Raw genomic sequence first — 17,183 nt, 5'->3', positions numbered from 1 at the left:
CTAGTTAAAATGAGAAGTGGCAGCTCTGAAAGGAAAACAAAGGTACGATATAATAAAATGGAAAGAGGCAACATAAAGGATGTGCATAGCAAGAACCCCCATTTTCATGTAACCAGCCCCAGTCCCATTTGTGTTGCTCTAGAGACAGATTTTCAATAGCTTCTGTTTCATAGCTGCTGGCACTTGTCCCTTTCTCTTTCAAGCTGGCTCTTCTGGGATTCACTAGGTAGAGGCTCTTACTACAAAGCTCACTCTCCCAAACTATAGAATTTGGAGTTATCACTCCAATCTGTTCTGTACGCTTATCATCAACTTTGCCTGCTATGTTTAAAATAGGGGGAAAAATAAGCCTTCAAAACAAATGTTTACTATTAACTGGAAAAATGGGGCACCTGGCTGGCTCAGTCGGTAGAGCACCTGATTCTTGATCTCGTGAGTTCAAGCCCCATGTTGGGCACAGAGCTCACTTAAAAAAAAAAAAAACCTTAAAAATACTAATTGGAAAAATGACATAGAAATAAATATTCAGGAAGTCAGAAAAGAAACAACTCTTTCCAAATATATTCTGTATCAGTATCCACAGTTTCCAAATATATCATATATCATGTATCATTATCCATAACACCATACTTCTGCCTGCTTACTTATTGAGGTTTTCAGTGAGAGAATTGTTTTCTATTTGTTCTTTGTGGTCTTCAGTAAGCTTGCTTGGAGTGTCTTGTAGTTGCTAAGGACAAGAAATTCAATGTTAAGTAGATGGAATCTGTTTCTCTCTTTGTGCAAACAAAATGAGAATAAAAATTTTAGAGAATAAAAATTTTAAAGAACAAAATAGGGATAATTATGAAGGAGACTAGAGAGTGAGAGATATGGGAAATATATGCTAATGTAATTTGAACTAAGCCCTGTGTCCCTGTTTATCCTGGTGCCTATGGCAGCCATACAGCCTGTGACATGGCCTAGCCACAGGGTTTACAAGTCTGTCATATGCCAAGGAAGACACACTGTGTTTCTGGCTTTGACTGCAATGCTCTAAACATGGCTAAAGATTTTCAACTTCATCTGAACAGAAATTAGATATTAAATTTGCCTAAAAACACAGTATGCTATCCAGTAAAACACTGATATAGAAAAAAATAGAAAACCAAAACATACACACAACAAAAAACATAAAGACTAATACAAGGGTATCTATTAGACTGGAAGATGCTATGTCAGAACATGACCTAAAAATCAATACCAAGCCCCAGGAATACACAGGTGCAAGATATGAATCTATCACAGATTAACACATCTAGTTTGAGTAATCTCAACAATAACATTTTCAAGCTCTATTTAAAACAAGGCAGAATGGTAAGTTCAAAGGCACTGAAACCTAGCCTACCTGAATTAAAGAAATGATTACCATGGTGTGACTCTGCTAGATAAGCCATATGCAAAGAAGATTGACAGGAAGATATGCAAATGTTAAAAACCTGAGAGTACCTTTTACATGTAGGCATTACAGAAAGAGCTGATCTAATATAATACAGTAGTCTCTTAAGCTGGAATCACCCATAATTTTTGCACCATGAATCACATCTACAACAGGAGTATAAAAGTAAAGCTAGGAAATTTTTCTTTAACTTCTAAAACTGTCAGGTAGGTACTCTGGTTGTTTTTGAAAACCAATGACCATTTTCCATTGCTTATTCCTCCGAAGTTTTTCTTTTCCATAACTTTTTATCTCGTTTGCATTTTAATTTTCTTTTCTCTTGCTCGCTCTTTTACTCCCCGCCAACCCCCACCCAATATCTTGAGCCCACCAGCAGTATTCTCATATTTGTTTAGTGTTGCTGGTAGCACTTGGAATCAGGGAAGTACAGAAAAATGACTGGTAGAAGGAGTGTAGAAAAATGTTTCCCAATATTTTGTAAATTCAAAGTTAGGCTTAGCACAAAATAGTTTCAATATCCAAATGAAGTATAATATATCTAACAAAAGAGCATGGAAAGAAATGTACCTTGAGAGCTACAAAATCATATGGATGGAAACCAGTACAGGCCCCATGGATCTGGGACATCAATCGGGCTGTTTTCTCCCAGAATCCAAGCAGTGTCCTCTGCAGAAAAAGAAAGGTTGTCACTACAGTTATGATTTTTTTCCCTGCTATTTTTCCTCACTAGTGTAGGTAGATGAATGGTTGCTGAATAATAAGCACTAGGAAGTAAAATCAATTTCCAAGTTTGAGGAACCAGAAAGCAATGTAAATAGTAATTCTGCATAAGAACTGGCATCTGTCAGCATATATATGTGCCTATCTGTATACAGCACTGGAATGTACACTGGAGTCAGCCAGAGAGTAATGCTAGTAGATTAGAACACCTTCTGAAGAGTCCAAAAGAGAAATGTTAAAAGCATAAAAATACCATATTTGTATTAGGGGTATAGTGTAAATCTTTATGTTGGTAAGTATAAACCTTTATTAATTGGGAAAAATAGTATGTACCACTAAATTTAGTCTTTCATTTAGGGCACAAGAAAGACCAAAAAAAAAAAAAATGTGTTCTCAAGCCAACTCAAGTAATTGGACACTTTCCTTGGTGCTTCAAAGTTCGTATTCAAAGTGGGCTGAGTGGAGAGAATAAAGGAGAACTGAACTAATAGCTATTGTGTTTCAGGTGTATGCTGCATGGATTTGCAGATACTTTTATTTTTAAGTGCATCCTTTCTTGACTCCTGAATTCCACAGTACTGAACCAAAAGAGGTAGATTTCCTACAAGGCCCAGTGAATGTCCATTCCCTTTAGTTTATTATTCTTATCTTATGTAAATACAGTTGATTCTATTTTGCCATTCATGAACACATGTTAAGATTAGTCACTGCTACTAATTAACATCTGCTTTACTCACTGCATGCTGTTTATGTGTGACTTGGGGTAGTAGAAGCACAGATGAGACTGCTGAGGTTAAAGTGGTGGGAGACGGTGACTTGGCAGAATGAAAACATGGGACCCAGCATGAGAAAACTTGGGTTTTTAGCCCAACATTGTCATTTACTTTAATTCTCCTAGGTTTCATTTCCCTCAGCTACAAAATGACAGAAACATTTTAAACTATTGGGCCACAGCATCTTTGCTTCAAATGAAACTGTGTGTAGAAGTTCAAAGTGGAGTAGTTCTGGGTGAACCAGGGTTAATGAGCTGTGAATTCTGCCTCAACACCCCCCACTCAAACCTAGATGGCCCCAAAGTCTCCCTCTCCTAGGACACCAAGGGGAATAACATGAAGATACAGGAGTTGGCAATCCCGAAGGTCTTTTTCAGTCTAGAATTCTATGATTCTCTGTCATAACCTCAGGAAGTCAATTTTCAAAGTCAAAGGAATCTGATTAATCATGCAATTTTTTATACCCTTTAGACAGCTTTTAAAAAGGAATCTCACCACTCATCTTTACTGCAAGGACATGCTGACCATGGAGGTGGGTACCTGGTAGGTAGTGAGGGAGTGAGATAACATATTGCAGCGACTAGCTCCAAGTAAATCCACTTTCTGACAAACGTCCATCTTTAACTTGTCAAAAGAAGCTTTGCTATTTCTCACTTGGATCTGTACCTGCAACCACAATAATATTTATTATTATTACTGATAATACAGACATTACCATACAGGCCCATGATACATACTTTCAGACAAATGAAATTGTAAAAAAAGAAGACTAATTCTCTTTCCTTGTATTATTATTTCATGATTAATGGTAAAGATTTTGGCTATTTTTAGTAATTGTAGGAGATTCTTTCCAGCAGGTATCTTTATGCTGAGAAAGTATGCAGTGATAAATGGAAAGTATATAGTTAAGAAGAAAAAACCTCACAGATTCCAAATAAAAAGAAATATCCAAAACTATTGATGGATAATACTTAGCTAATAGAAGAATGAATGGAAAGGGGACATAATTAAAGTGTTGAGAAGCAGTAATAATAATTCTGAATCATGGAGATACATTAATAAATTTAAATATAGGTCTATCATATTTCCTATACTTAAGGTAAGTCATATGTCACCAAGTGGCATGAATATTCAACTTTTAAATATACTTATTCAGTCATTCAACAAGTATTTATAAGGTATCTATTATGTGCCAGGCACCGGGATATTGTGGTGAACAAAACAATGTTCTTTCTCACCATCCCTGAGTGGGGAGGCACAGGAAAAAACAGTAGTAAATAAATACATAAGATAATCTCAAGTTGCAAAGATAACATGTAAGTGAAAAGAAATGACTACTTTTGGTAAGATGATCAGGGAAGCCTTTGGTAAGCTCATGCAAGATGTTTGAACTGGGACAGAAAGATGATAAGCGAGCCATGCCAGGATCATTCCAGGCTCAGAGAAAAGCAAGGACAAAAGTCCTGGGTGTGGGAGGTGGGTGAAGAGCTTAATATGTTTGCAGAGCAATATGGAATAGGCTAGAACATATTCCTTCCTGGGGCACGGAAAGGGCTAGAGTATAGGAAGTGCAAGATGTGGCTGCACAGGGACCAGGAACCAGACTGTGCAGGGCTATCTGGGTCCAGGTAAGTTTAGAATCCATTCTTTTTTTTATTAAAATTTAGGTGAAATTCAGATAATATAAACTTAACCATTTAAAAAATATAAAATTCAGTGACGTTAATGTATTCACAATGTTGTCTGAAAACTCCCTTGGATTGTATTCTAATTGTCATGGACTATAAAGGGGAAAGAATAACAGGTTTCTGTGGCCTATACGGCTGGTAGAGAGGCTCCATCAATAATATGATTTAGGGACGCCTGAGTGGCTCAGTCGTTAAGCGTCTGCCTTCGGCTCAGGTCATGATCCCAGGGTCCTGGGATCAAGCCCCGCATTGGGCTCCCTGCTCCGCGGGAAGCCTGCTTCTCCCTCTCTCACTCCCCCTGCTTGTGTTCCTCTCTCGCTGTCAGATAAATAAATAAAATCTTTAAAAAATAATAATAATAAATATGACTTGTATTATATGTACTCTAAAATATTTATGAAGTGAAGGAGTGAATTTTATTATTCATATATGGTAAATTTAGGGGATACAATTCATAAGTAGTTTGTTTAGCAAAAACGTAAGTCCATACATACTTTAAAGGTCTGTGGTCAAACTATGTATTGTAGCAGAAGAAGAATCTGATAATCTTCACTTTTTCTTATAATAATCGAGTTACCTGAATTTTTACTTAAATTATTTTTTCCTCATTAATAAACTATTTCCCCCTCCTGCAAACAAATCCCAAAGTCCAGGGAAGCAACATTTAAAGGGTAGTGACAGCTACTGTGAGAGGGATTAAAAAAAAAATTAATAGAAAAGGTTGATGGGTGGGGATGTCACTCAAAGAATTAAAAAAAAAAGTGTAATAACCTTTTGTACTTCAAAGATCTCCAAGCAACCAAGAATTTATAATGTGTTTCAAAAATAGCCTGATAATTTATGATCTTGATTCAATTATTCTGTGTAAGTTCAATAAGTTTATCAAGTAAAGGAAAGGGAAGGCATTTTCATACTTTTCTGAACTTTTCCATTTGTTTTAGGGTGTCTGGGTCCAGTTCTTGGGACACATCCTTCATCCACAGCAGGGCTCCTCTGTATTCTGTGCGCGCTTGTTCCATACGATTGATTGTCATCAAGGTATCAGATACCGCCCTTTGACTGAATGTTTCTACTTCTTGCTTAAGACGAGACAGAGGAGTAAACAGGGCCAATCTAATGGCAGAGAGGTAAAAACCAGAGGGATGTACATCCCATAAACAAAACAAAGTAAAAACAAAGGTTTAAAACCAAAGAGCATATCTGCTGTCAAGATGAGTCTAGGGGCGCCTGGGTGGCTCGGTCGTTAAGCATCTGCCTTCGACTCAGGTCATGATCCCAGGCTCCTGGGATCAAGCATCAGGCTCTCTGCTCAATAGGGAGCCTGTTTCTCCCTCTCCCACTCCCCCTGCTTGTGTTCCCTCTCTCGCTGTGTCTCTCTCTGTGAAATAAATAAAATCTTAAAAAAAAAAGATGAGTCTATAAAATAGGAAATTATTAAGATGCCTAAGGAACTTTATTTAGAAAGCAAATAAAGATCATATAGCCAACTCTGAATTGCTAATAATGATGTGTCTGTCTCCCTTTTCTTATTTTAAGAAATATATTATTTTTGCAACATTTGGGATGTTAATCCATGTATAAATAACCTGCCAAGTAAATCTGCCATTTAGAAAAGAGTTCCATGGGTAAAAGAGATCCTGTATTCACAAAGCATAATCCCATAAATAGAAAGCCTTTCATGTGACAAATTGAGGTAAAACCTAAGCATAGAAAAGCAGATAAAATGCTAGAAGAACTAATGTGTTGAGTTCTCAGCAGCTGAGGATGAGGACAAAAAAATCAAGAATTTAAGAAACAAATCAAACCCAGCTCCTCTAGTCTGCATTTTTGACTTAGTGGCACTGAAGGGCCTTGTACTGAGTGTTCCTTAATGATGGGCTTTTGCACTGATGTGGTGTTTCAGAATAAAGCCACTTAAGTTATACGTTGTCATTACAGGTCTGATAAGACCTGTTTTTATTTTTCTTCTGAAAATGCAAAGATTTTGGCTGTATTTAGTAAATGTAGGAGATTCTTTGCAACAGGTATCTTTATCTTAAAAATCTGTAAAAATGATAAATGCCAAATAATTAAGAAAAAATGCTCTCTGCTTAAAAAGAAGAAAAGTTCTAGGGGTGCCTGGGTGGCTCAGTCATTAGGTGTCTGCCTTCGGCTCAGGTCATGGTCCTAGGGTCCTGGGATCGAGCCCTGCATCGGGCTCCCTGCTCGGTGGGAAACCTGCTTCTCCCTCTCCTACTCCCTCTGCTTGTGTTCCCTCTCTCGCTGTGTCTCTCTCTGTCAAATAAATAAATAAAATCTTTAAAAAAAAAAAAGGAGAAGAAAAGTTCTAATGTACTCCTAGATAGTACAGTATCCAAAACAAGAAAGAAAATAATTAAAATATACATATTTTTATATGTATGTACCTGTTATATTAGACCACATAAGACATTTAAATATAGGCTTAAAGCCTATTTCTAGGAATTAAGCAACCTACAATGTCCATTTTTAAGTAATTCTTTTACATACAAAATAAATAAGAGTTAGGCATCAAAACAATTATATGCTGTAATGTATCTCTCTTTTAACCCTATACTGGAATGATCAGTAATCTTTACAGATATGCAAATTTAGAAACATAGGTCAAAACTATCATTTTGACTATAGATTTAAGGATGATGTAAAACATAGTAAACCTTTGCTTGGCTGAAGAACAGAGTGCCTTGCCAGTAGCATCCATCATTTTACCAGCTTGTGTTGTATCCCGTTCTGCTTGAAACTTTAAAAAGAGCCCCAGTTCATTTTCTTCCTCTGATATAACTAGGAAAAAATTACAGTATAGTTAATTGTTTCATTTCATCATTTGTTTAAAACACACAACTAAATTTCTCACAGCAATAATTCTCTATATGTTAAGAATTACTTGGGGGAAGGAGAGGCTTAATTTAAATTTAAATGCAAATTCCTGGGGCTCCACTTCCAGAGATTCTGATTATATCGGTCTTAGGATCTGCTTCCTCCCACCTACAAGTGCTCCAGATGGTTTTGATGTAGTGAATTCATGGACTTTGCTTTTGGGAAAGTCTGATCTTTAGTGGAAAAAAAAAAGATTCCAAAATGACAAAACCACAAATAATCCATTAGCAATTGTGCAGACATGCATTTTAGGATCATTGCCTCTTACAAAGTATTCGTATCCTATTTAAACTTAACTTAATCTTGACTCCCACCCTGGCTCAATATTCCAGGCCCACAGACATCCACAATTTTACTGAAACCCTAAAAGTTGTCATGTAGTATACTACTACTCCTTGTGGTCCACTGACCAGTTCCAACCCAGAACCATTTGTTACCAGCCTGTAACAAGTACCAAAACTAAGAAGCTGTTTAGAAACTTACTAATTTGACTGAGTATTTTATATCTGTTGAATCTAATAATAATAAAAAAGTGTGCTTATATTTTGCATGTCTTCTTTAATTTCATTTTTCTAGAAATTAATTTTTATTGTCTATTATAAAAGTGTCAGTTTACAACAGATTGAAAGTAAAACACGGAACAAAGGTGGTCTTTGACCACAAAGTTTTAGAAGTCTGACTCTCTAATCAGAATAAGACTAATAAGGGGGGGAGCCCATAAAGTGTTCAAATTATAAGCTTAAAGTGACAAATGACTAACGTCATGCCTAATTTCACCTTGGTTTACTGTTGGAAAAGCTAAAGTTAAAAACTGAAAGGGAAAGGGGTGCTGGCTGGCTCAGTCCGTAGAGTATGCGACTCTTGATCTTGGGGTCATGAGTTCAAGCCCCACGCTGGGCATAGAGCCTACTTAAAAACACAAGCAAACACAAAACAAACTGAAAGGGAAGTCCCTCAGGACCCCTGAGGGAGCAGCAGAACTCAAGCCCACTCACATGCTAGCTCCCCATTCCCACTGCTCCTCACTGTCGCTTCTTTTTTGTAAGGAACCATTCACAGAATAGTTCAGTAAAGTATTGTTTTTACATTAAATATTTCATTCTCAAAAAAGTCAGTGAATTATTTATTTTAAATGAGAATTATTGGATAGATATCTAGGATTTCATACCATTGAGTCTTAGCTGATATTTCTCAATTATCTTCAGAAGTTCAGTGCATGTCTCTTGAATGGAGTGAAAAACCTTTGAAATATAAATTTTATTAGGACAATCTAAAGAACCACAAACAAATATAACATATCTGTTATAAGCACTTCAAAAGCACATTTTCCTGTAAGTGTTATGTCTGTTTTCCTTGACTTAGATGTACTTCAGTATTGGTTTTATCTTTGATATAGAAAATTTAGATTCCCCCATTTAGATCCCCCCCATGAGGGTTGGAAAAAATGGTGATAAATACATGAGGACTAATAAAAATTTATAACTGTGGAGTTTGTCCTCCCCTCAGCTCCAAACTATCTAAATAGCAAAAATGTAAATCCAATATAAACTGTATCAAATATTGCCAATTACAGATGAAAAGAGTATAGATAACTTTAGAAAATGTTAACTCTCAATCTGGCTTTTCTACAGTATTATTTTAAGCATAACATGTGAGTGAATTACCAAAAAAATTAAGTAATGTATTACAACATCAAAAATAAATTACTTTTGGATTGTTTTTGTTTGGAATTTTCCCTTCATTACTACTGTTGCTAATAGCTAACAGAAAAATAAAACATCCAGTAGACACCCATTTCAAAGTAAGCACATGAAAATTTGAGATTTGGACATATTGTACACATAAGGTAACTCTTCACACATACCTAAAAATTTATAAGTTAAAGTCATTTACAAAATCTGGGATGTTTTATTACTTTTTTTTTTTTTTTTTTGCCCCATTCTCCATTCTATCTCTCCCCTCCTTCTTGGTCTTTTTTTTCTCTCTCTCTCTTTTTTAGATTATGTAATTTTTGATTCATCTTCAGCTTCACTTATCTTCCATCTTTGGTTTGTTCTTAAGTCTATCCAATTAGTTTTTAACTGTAGTTATTGAACTTTGCAACTAGAGATTCTGACTTTATTTATTGTGCACATATCCTACTTTTAGTCTTTGTACATATTTATAATAGCTGCTTTAAAGTACTTGTGTGATTACTGTAATATCCAGGAAATCTTTGGAATTTGTTTTTATTGACTGCTTTTTTTTCCCTTCAGAATGGGTCACATTTTGTAGTTCTTTTCATGTCTAGTGGCTTTTGATTGGTTACTTGGCATTTTAAATGATGAGTTTTAGAGACTCTGGATTCTGTTTTGCTTTTCTGAAGAATAATTTTTATTCTAGAAGGCAGTTGACTTGGCTGAACTTAAACTCCAGACTCTGTCTCCTCTGTAGTGATAGCAGCTTGAATCTTTACTAGTTACTTCAGTTACTTGAGTTTCCAGGTGCTTATTTTCTGCCAGCACCCTTGGGGTCCCTTCCCTCACTTCATGGTTAGTTTAGTGATTAGCACAGGTCTTGGGAGGACTTTGTATACAGACTTTGGAGATCATCTCTTTGGCTCCCTCTCTTCTAGAATATCCTTCCTAAATTTCTGTAGTTCATCAGCCTCGAACTTGATATCTCAAGCCAATAAAATTTTGCTTTCTATTCAACCTACCTCCAGTGGCAATCAGATTCGGCAGTACCCTTGTCAAAAAAAAAAAAAGAACCACAAACTGCAAATCTCATCTTTTGCAGGTTTACCCCCTAGCCACTATCCTCCCCTTGCCAGGAAATATGTGTTCTCTGCAGGCAGGATAGCTTCCAGAGAGAAAAGGGAGGACTGAGTTTATTTCTCTTAAGTCTAGTCCGGTAAGTTATGTTTTCTCCTCCACCAAGGAGTTAGTGAGGGAGTGGAGAGAGGCAAGGAATATACTATTTGAGCTCTGTCAGCATTGAAGTCAAGGCAGAGAAAAGATGTTCTCTTCTGAGACTCCCTGGAATTTTGTTCTCTTAACTGACTGGGCCTAAGCTTGCAGTCAGCTTAGTAGAAGAAATCAGCTGTTCGTCATACAATTGGGCTGACCCTCATGCTAATAACAGTCTGGGGGGAAAACTAATTGGAAGCAGTCAAGAGCAACCAAAAGCAGACAGAAATTGAATGGGAAAGATGAACTACAAGTTTTCCTTCAAGACTCTTCCTACCCAGAAGATCTGATTGACACATGAATACAATTAAACATTCTATTATCAAATCTGCAAGTTCTTCAGTCATAGTCCCAAAGAATAACCACTTATATGCAATATAAAGAATCCTCAAATTTACCTCGAGTTTAGCATCCAGTTCAGCATCAGAGGCCACCACGTGCTCATCCTCCTTTTTTCCCGTTGCTTTGATAAAGACCTGTTTAGTTTTCCAGTATTTCTTTTGCATTCTGCTAACTACTGACTGATTATCTTCTGGTCTGGGTTGCCCAAAGGAATCCATGGAGTGACTACAAGGAACAGATTAAAATTTCTTAAATTTTTCCAATAATATGTATCTAGTCAGCGAGTATTTAATCCAATTGAAAAAGTGGAAAAGATACTAAGTGGAATATTAATGTTAATAGCTATACATACTAATATTTGCTCTGTATGGTCTAAACTTATGCTACAACTTGCACAAGTAACAGGCAGAAAGATTAATGATATTTCAGTTAGGAGACAAAGATGATAAAACTATTATAATATTGCAATAATGATTGGAAATAATTTTATTTTATTTAACCAATCTACTTACATCTATTAGTTTCTAATTTTTGCTTTGTAATAATACTGCAAATGAAACTTATACACACATCTTTGCATACTACTATCATTTCCTTAAAAAACCTTGCTGTAGTTATAACTGCTGTGTTAGAACACACATTTAATAAATATTCTTAGATATGCAAAGATTCAGATACATACTCTTCTTTAAAACTCAAAGAAATACTTTGGTATCTGAAAAAAAAACAAAAATAAAGATCTTAAGTAAAGGGGAGATATGTTAGCAATAAAGATGGGGGGGTGCCTGGCTGGCTCAGAAGAACATGTGACTCTTGATCCTGGGGTCATGAGTTTGAGCCCCATGTGGGGTTTAAAAAATTATAGAAAAAAAAAAGATGGAAATTGTAACCTGTCAATTTGAAAATTAATATCTAAGTAGTTCTTAATATGGTTAACATGGCTATATAAGGAAATGCAAATGTAAAAAGTATTCCTTAAGGAAATGTAAAAAAGGAAATAATAATAGTTTTAAAAGCCTAAATTATTCCAATAACCGGTGGGAGGCAGGACCACAGGGAGGTACTAAAGTATGTGATTCATTCATCATTTTCAGTGGAATCAACAGATATTAATGTATTATTGTTAGTAAAGAAAAAAGTTTCGGGGGCGCCTGGGTGGCTCAGTTGTTAAGCGTCTGCCTTCGGCTCAGGTTGTGATCCCAGGGTCCTGAGATCGAGTCCCACAGGGGGCTCCCTGCTCAGCGGGAGGCCTGCTTCTTCCTCTCCCACTCCCGCTGCTTGTGTTCCCTCTCTTGCTGTCTCTCTGTCAAATAAATAAATAAAAATCTTTAAAAAAATGAAAAAAAAGAAATAGTTTTATTTTTTTGAAGTAATTACAAATTAAATAAAAATAGAATGTCTACTTTCTAAATTAATAGGTGCAAAACAAAAAAGCAAAAAACCAGCAAAAGCAGGGTAGGAAAAACAAGATTAAGAACAATTACACTATTTAGTATGATAAAGGCAAACTCCCTCTCAGATATAAACAATTTCAAACCATAAAAAACAAAAAACTATATCCAACTACATACTATTTGGGGTCTACCTCAAACAAAATGACATAGAAAGTATACACAAACAAAATTAAAGCAGGAATAGCCATATTAATATCAGACCAAGTAGGTTTAAATAAAATGTATTAAATAAAACAAAGATAAAATGTAAAATCCCCAGATGGCCACTTTCTAGACATTCCCTGAATATTCTGCTTTGGATATTCTCCTGGATTCCTAGCAGTTTAGATTAGTTACCAATTAACTGCAGAACCTCTCATATATGATGCTGGATAACGTGGCTGGATATAAATTGAGACAGAAAATAGAAAGAATTTAATCTTGTTACAGAGTCAAATTAGATTTGATATAATCATTATACTGTTCCAACACATAAAGAGTCTTGAGGGAAAACTTGTAGTTCATCTTTCCCATTCAATTTCTGTCTGCTTTTGGTTGCTCTTGACTGCTTCCAATTAGTTTCCCCCCCAGACTGTTATTAGCATGAGGGTCAGCCCAATTGTATGACGAACAGCTGATTTCTTCTACTAAGCTGACTGCAAGCTTAGGCCCAATCAGTTAAGAGAACAAAATTCCAGGGAGTCTCAGAAGAGAACATCTTTTCTCTGCCTTGACTTCAATGCTGACAGAGCTCAAATAGTATATTCCTTGCCTCTCTCCACTCCCTCACTAACTCCTTGGTGGAGGAGAAAACATAACTTACCGGACCAGACTTAAGAGAAACTCAGCCCTCCCTTTTCTCTCTGGAAGCTATCCTGCCTGCAGAGAACACATATTTCCTGGCAAGGGGAGGATAGTGGCTAGGGGGTAAACCTGCAAAAGATGAGATTTGCAGTTTGTGGTTTTTTTTTTGACAAGGGTACTGCCGAATCTGATTGCCACTGGAGGTAGGTTGAATAGAAAGCAAAATTTTATTGGCTTGAGATATCAAGTTCGAGGCTGATGAACTACAGAAATTTAGGAAGGATATTCTAGAAGAGAGGGAGCCAAAGAGATGATCTCCAAAGTCTGTATACAAAGTCCTCCCAAGACCTGTGCTAATCACTAAACTAACCATGAAGTGAGGGAAGGGACCCCAAGGGTGCTGGCAGAAAATAAGCACCTGGAAACTCAAGTAACTGAAGTAACTAGTAAAGATTCAAGCTGCTATCACTACAGAGGAGACAGAGTCTGGAGTTTAAGTTCAGCCAAGTCAACTGCCTTCTAGAATAAAAATTATTCTTCAGAAAAGCAAAACAGAATCCAGAGTCTCTAAAACTCATCATTTAAAATGCCAAGTAACCAATCAAAAGCCACTAGACATGAAAAGAACTACAAAATGTGACCCATTCTGAAGGGAAAAAAAAGCAGTCAATAAAAACAAATTCCAAAGATTTCCTGGATATTACAGTAATCACACAAGTACTTTAAAGCAGCTATTATAAATATGTACAAAGACTAAAAGTAGGATATGTGCACAATAAATAAAGTCAGAATCTCTAGTTGCAAAGTTCAATAACTACAGTTAAAAACTAATTGGATAGACTTAAGAACAAACCAAAGATGGAAGATAAGTGAAGCTGAAGATGAATCAAAAATTACATAATCTAAAAAAGAGAGAGAGAGAAAAAAAAGACCAAGAAGGAGGGGAGAGATAGAATGGAGAATGGGGCAAAAAAAAAAAAAAAAAGTAATAAAACATCCCAGATTTTGTAAATGACTTTAACTTATAGATCAATAAATACAAGGAAAACCACAAATAGGCATATCATAAATAAACTGCTTAAATCCAAAGATAAAGAGAAAATTTATCTTAAAAGCAGAGCAAAATGGCAATATTATATACAGGGCAACAAAAATACAAATTACAGGCAGTTTTTCAAAGGAAACAACAAAAGCCAGAGTACAGCGGAGGAATATATTTACAGTATTGAATGAAAGAAAACAAACTATCAACCTATAATCTGTATCTATCAAAACTATTCTTTAAAAATGAAAGCAAAATACATTTTAAGAGAAAGAACTGAGAGAATTCATGGCTGGGGGACTTACAGAAATGCTACCAAATTTTTCAGGCTGAAGGAAAATTACAACAGTAATTTGGATCCACAGGAAATAATGAAGATAACTGGGGGCGCCTGGGTGGCTCAGTCGTTAAGCATCTGTCTTCGGTTCAGGTCATGATCCCAGGGTTCTGGGATTGAGCCCTGCATCGGGCTCCCTGCTCAGCGGGAAGCCTGCTTCTCCCTCTACCACTCCCCCCCACCCCGCCCCGCTTGTGTTCCTTCTCTCCCTGTGTCTCTGTCAAATAAATGAATAAATTCTTTTAAAAAAAAATGAAGATAACTGGAATTGGTAAATTTCTGGGTAAATATGAGTTTTTTTTTCTTTAATTTCTTTAAAAGTCTGGGTGCCTGAGTGTCTCAGTTGGTTAAGCAGCTGCCTTCGGCTCAGGTCATGATCTCAGAGTCCTGGGATCGAGCCCTGCCTCAGGCTCCCTGCTCAACAGGGAGTCTGCTTCTCACTCTGCCCTTCCCAACCCCCTCGTGCTCTCTCTCTGCAAAATAAATAATCTTTTTTAAAAATTTCTTTAAAAGTTATAGTTCAACATATGCAGACAAAAATAAGAGCTCATTTGTCAACATCCTGCCATTTTAAAATTTTAAAATTTTTTTTAAAGATTTATTCATCTTAGAGGAAAAGAGCGGAAGGGGCAGAGGGAGAGGAAGAGAGAATTCCAAGCAGACCCCACGCTGAACGCATGATGGGGGTGTCTCGATCCCAGGACCCCAAGATCATGACCTGAGCTGAAACCAAGAGTCAGACACTTAACCGACTGCACCACCCAGGTATCCCAATATTCTGCCATTTTTATATCATTTATACTTTCACCTACTCCCTACCACCTCATTCTATCATCATCATCAATACATGGTTCTTTTTGGTAATATTTACATACAGTGAAGTGTACAATTTTTAGCTGTATACTTTTTTTTTCAAAAAAGAGTCACCGTTCAAAATTTATTTGGTATTTTAGTTGGTATGACACTTAGTTGGCTGCCTTGTCTTTTTACGTTATATGGCCATGTACACTATATTCTGACATACATGGTACACAAAGATCCTTTAGGACAGTTATGCACAATACACGCAATACTGAATTTATACAACGGATCCCAGAACGTGACTGACTGGAAAAGATGGACTAGGCATGTCGGGTGTTGGGGGAAGGAACCCAAAGTGACAGAACACACAGTAAACACACATCTGGTGTGCAGAGCAACCGCAGCTCTGGCAGTGGAGCCTCTGAGACGGTGGTGCTAACTTACGTTAACCAATTTAGGGCTACAAAGACAGGTATCATCCAGTACCAGGATACAGCTGCAGGGTTTGGTGAACCATTCCTATTTGGAACTTTAGGAAACTGATGTTTTTTCTTAGGCCATTTTAATATTACTTGAGTAACAGATCAGATAATAAGGACAATATACACAACCTCCAACTAAAATCCTGCTATAGTCTAGACAGTGAAGTGGTACATTAGAAAACTTTAAAACTGCAGCTCCTTTTGCATCCCCCAAAGTGTATCTGCACTCTTCTTCAAACAGGCCTCCTCCTCAGAAGTCAGAGTCACCTTCACAACATCTGAAATTCCATTCTGTCCCAAGATGCAAGGGACACTAAGGAAGACATCATCTTTAATTCCATAGAGACCCTTAATCATGGTGGAAATTGGATGCACCCGCCTAAGATTCTTCATTATACTTTCGGCCAGATCTGCCACAGACAGTCCAATGGCCCGGGAGGTGTAGCCTTTCAGTTTGATCACCTCATAGGCACTGTCAACCACCTGTTTGTGAACCTCTTTCCACTGTTCCTTATCTGCATCAGTGCCTAAGTCAGGGTGCAGACTCTTCAGAGAGACACCAGCAACGTTCACTCCACTCCATACAGGCACACTGGAGTCTCCATGCTCCCCAAGGACCCACCCGTGACAGCTTAATGGGTGAACTCCCAGTCTTTCCCCCATTAGGTAACGGAACCAGGCTGAATCCAGATTGCAACCACTTCCAATAACACGGTTTTTGGGAAAGCCACTTATCTTCCAAGCCACATAGGTCAAGATATCCACTGGATTGGAAACGACAAGCAACTTGCAGTTTGGGCTATATTTTATGATATTAGGAATGATGAACTTAAAGATGTTCACGTTACGCTGGACCAAATTAAGACGGCTTTCTCCCTCTTGCTGACGTGCCCCAGCTGTGATAATAACCAGCTTGGAGTTTGCAGTCACATTATAATCTTTGCCAGAGACAATTTTTGGTGTTCTAAGGAAAAGGCTTCTGTGCTGGAGATCCATCATCTCTCCCTTCAGTTTGTCTTCCATGACATCAACAAGAGCAAGTTCATCTGCCAAGTCCTTCATTAAGATACTGATGGCACAAGCCATGCCAACAGCACCAACCCCAACAACTGTGATCTTACTCTGGGTGGTATGTTCTTCCTTAAGAAGATTCTGAATCAGCTGATCTTTGAGAGTTGCCATTTTGGACTTAGAACCAAAAGGAATCAGGAGTGCACGTTGGGCGGGCGGGCATCAGTGGCGCACGAGGTTGAATCCGGACTCGGCGGCAGCGGCTCTGACACTAGCTGTATACTTTTGACAAATGGATATTATGGTATAGAACATTTCCAAGGCCCCAGAAAATACCCTTGTATCCTTTCTCAGCCAATGCTTAGCCTATAAGAAATAATAACTGCTGTGATTTTTTTCACCTTAGTTTTTCCCTCTCTGGTTAGTGTGTTCTTTTTTTTATTATTATTGCTGAATAGTAATCCATTGTGTG

At 37.2% G+C, this 17,183-nt stretch overlaps 1 protein-coding gene and 1 pseudogene across 1 annotated transcript in view; both read right to left on the bottom strand.

The window, feature by feature from the left end:
* The window catches only part of ICA1L (islet cell autoantigen 1 like), a 42,813-nt gene extending 31,787 nt beyond the window's left edge, over positions 1 to 11,026 (bottom strand). The window contains exons 1-7 of the mRNA XM_028112175.2: positions 10,858 to 11,026; positions 8,680 to 8,752; positions 7,292 to 7,415; positions 5,531 to 5,729; positions 3,469 to 3,594; positions 2,003 to 2,101; positions 645 to 727 (exon numbers count right to left, since the gene is read on the bottom strand). Coding sequence (XP_027967976.2) covers positions 645 to 727; positions 2,003 to 2,101; positions 3,469 to 3,594; positions 5,531 to 5,729; positions 7,292 to 7,415; positions 8,680 to 8,752; positions 10,858 to 11,019 — 866 coding nt within the window. The 5' untranslated portion in view covers positions 11,020 to 11,026. The remainder of the gene's footprint in view (positions 1 to 644; positions 728 to 2,002; positions 2,102 to 3,468; positions 3,595 to 5,530; positions 5,730 to 7,291; positions 7,416 to 8,679; positions 8,753 to 10,857) is intronic.
* Positions 11,027 to 15,799: 4,773 nt separating this feature from the next.
* LOC114215902 (L-lactate dehydrogenase A chain pseudogene) lies at positions 15,800 to 16,914 on the bottom strand (annotated as a pseudogene).
* Between the last annotated feature and the right edge of the window lie 269 nt (positions 16,915 to 17,183).

Source organism: Eumetopias jubatus, unplaced genomic scaffold (assembly GCF_037043125.1).
Source record: "Eumetopias jubatus isolate StellerSeaLion01/CBP00866 unplaced genomic scaffold, mEumJub1_p1.0 scaffold_3, whole genome shotgun sequence".
Taxonomy (NCBI): domain Eukaryota; kingdom Metazoa; phylum Chordata; class Mammalia; order Carnivora; family Otariidae; genus Eumetopias; species Eumetopias jubatus.
Note: the sequence above shows the minus strand (reverse complement) of the source record. Positions and strands in the feature narration are given on the sequence as shown.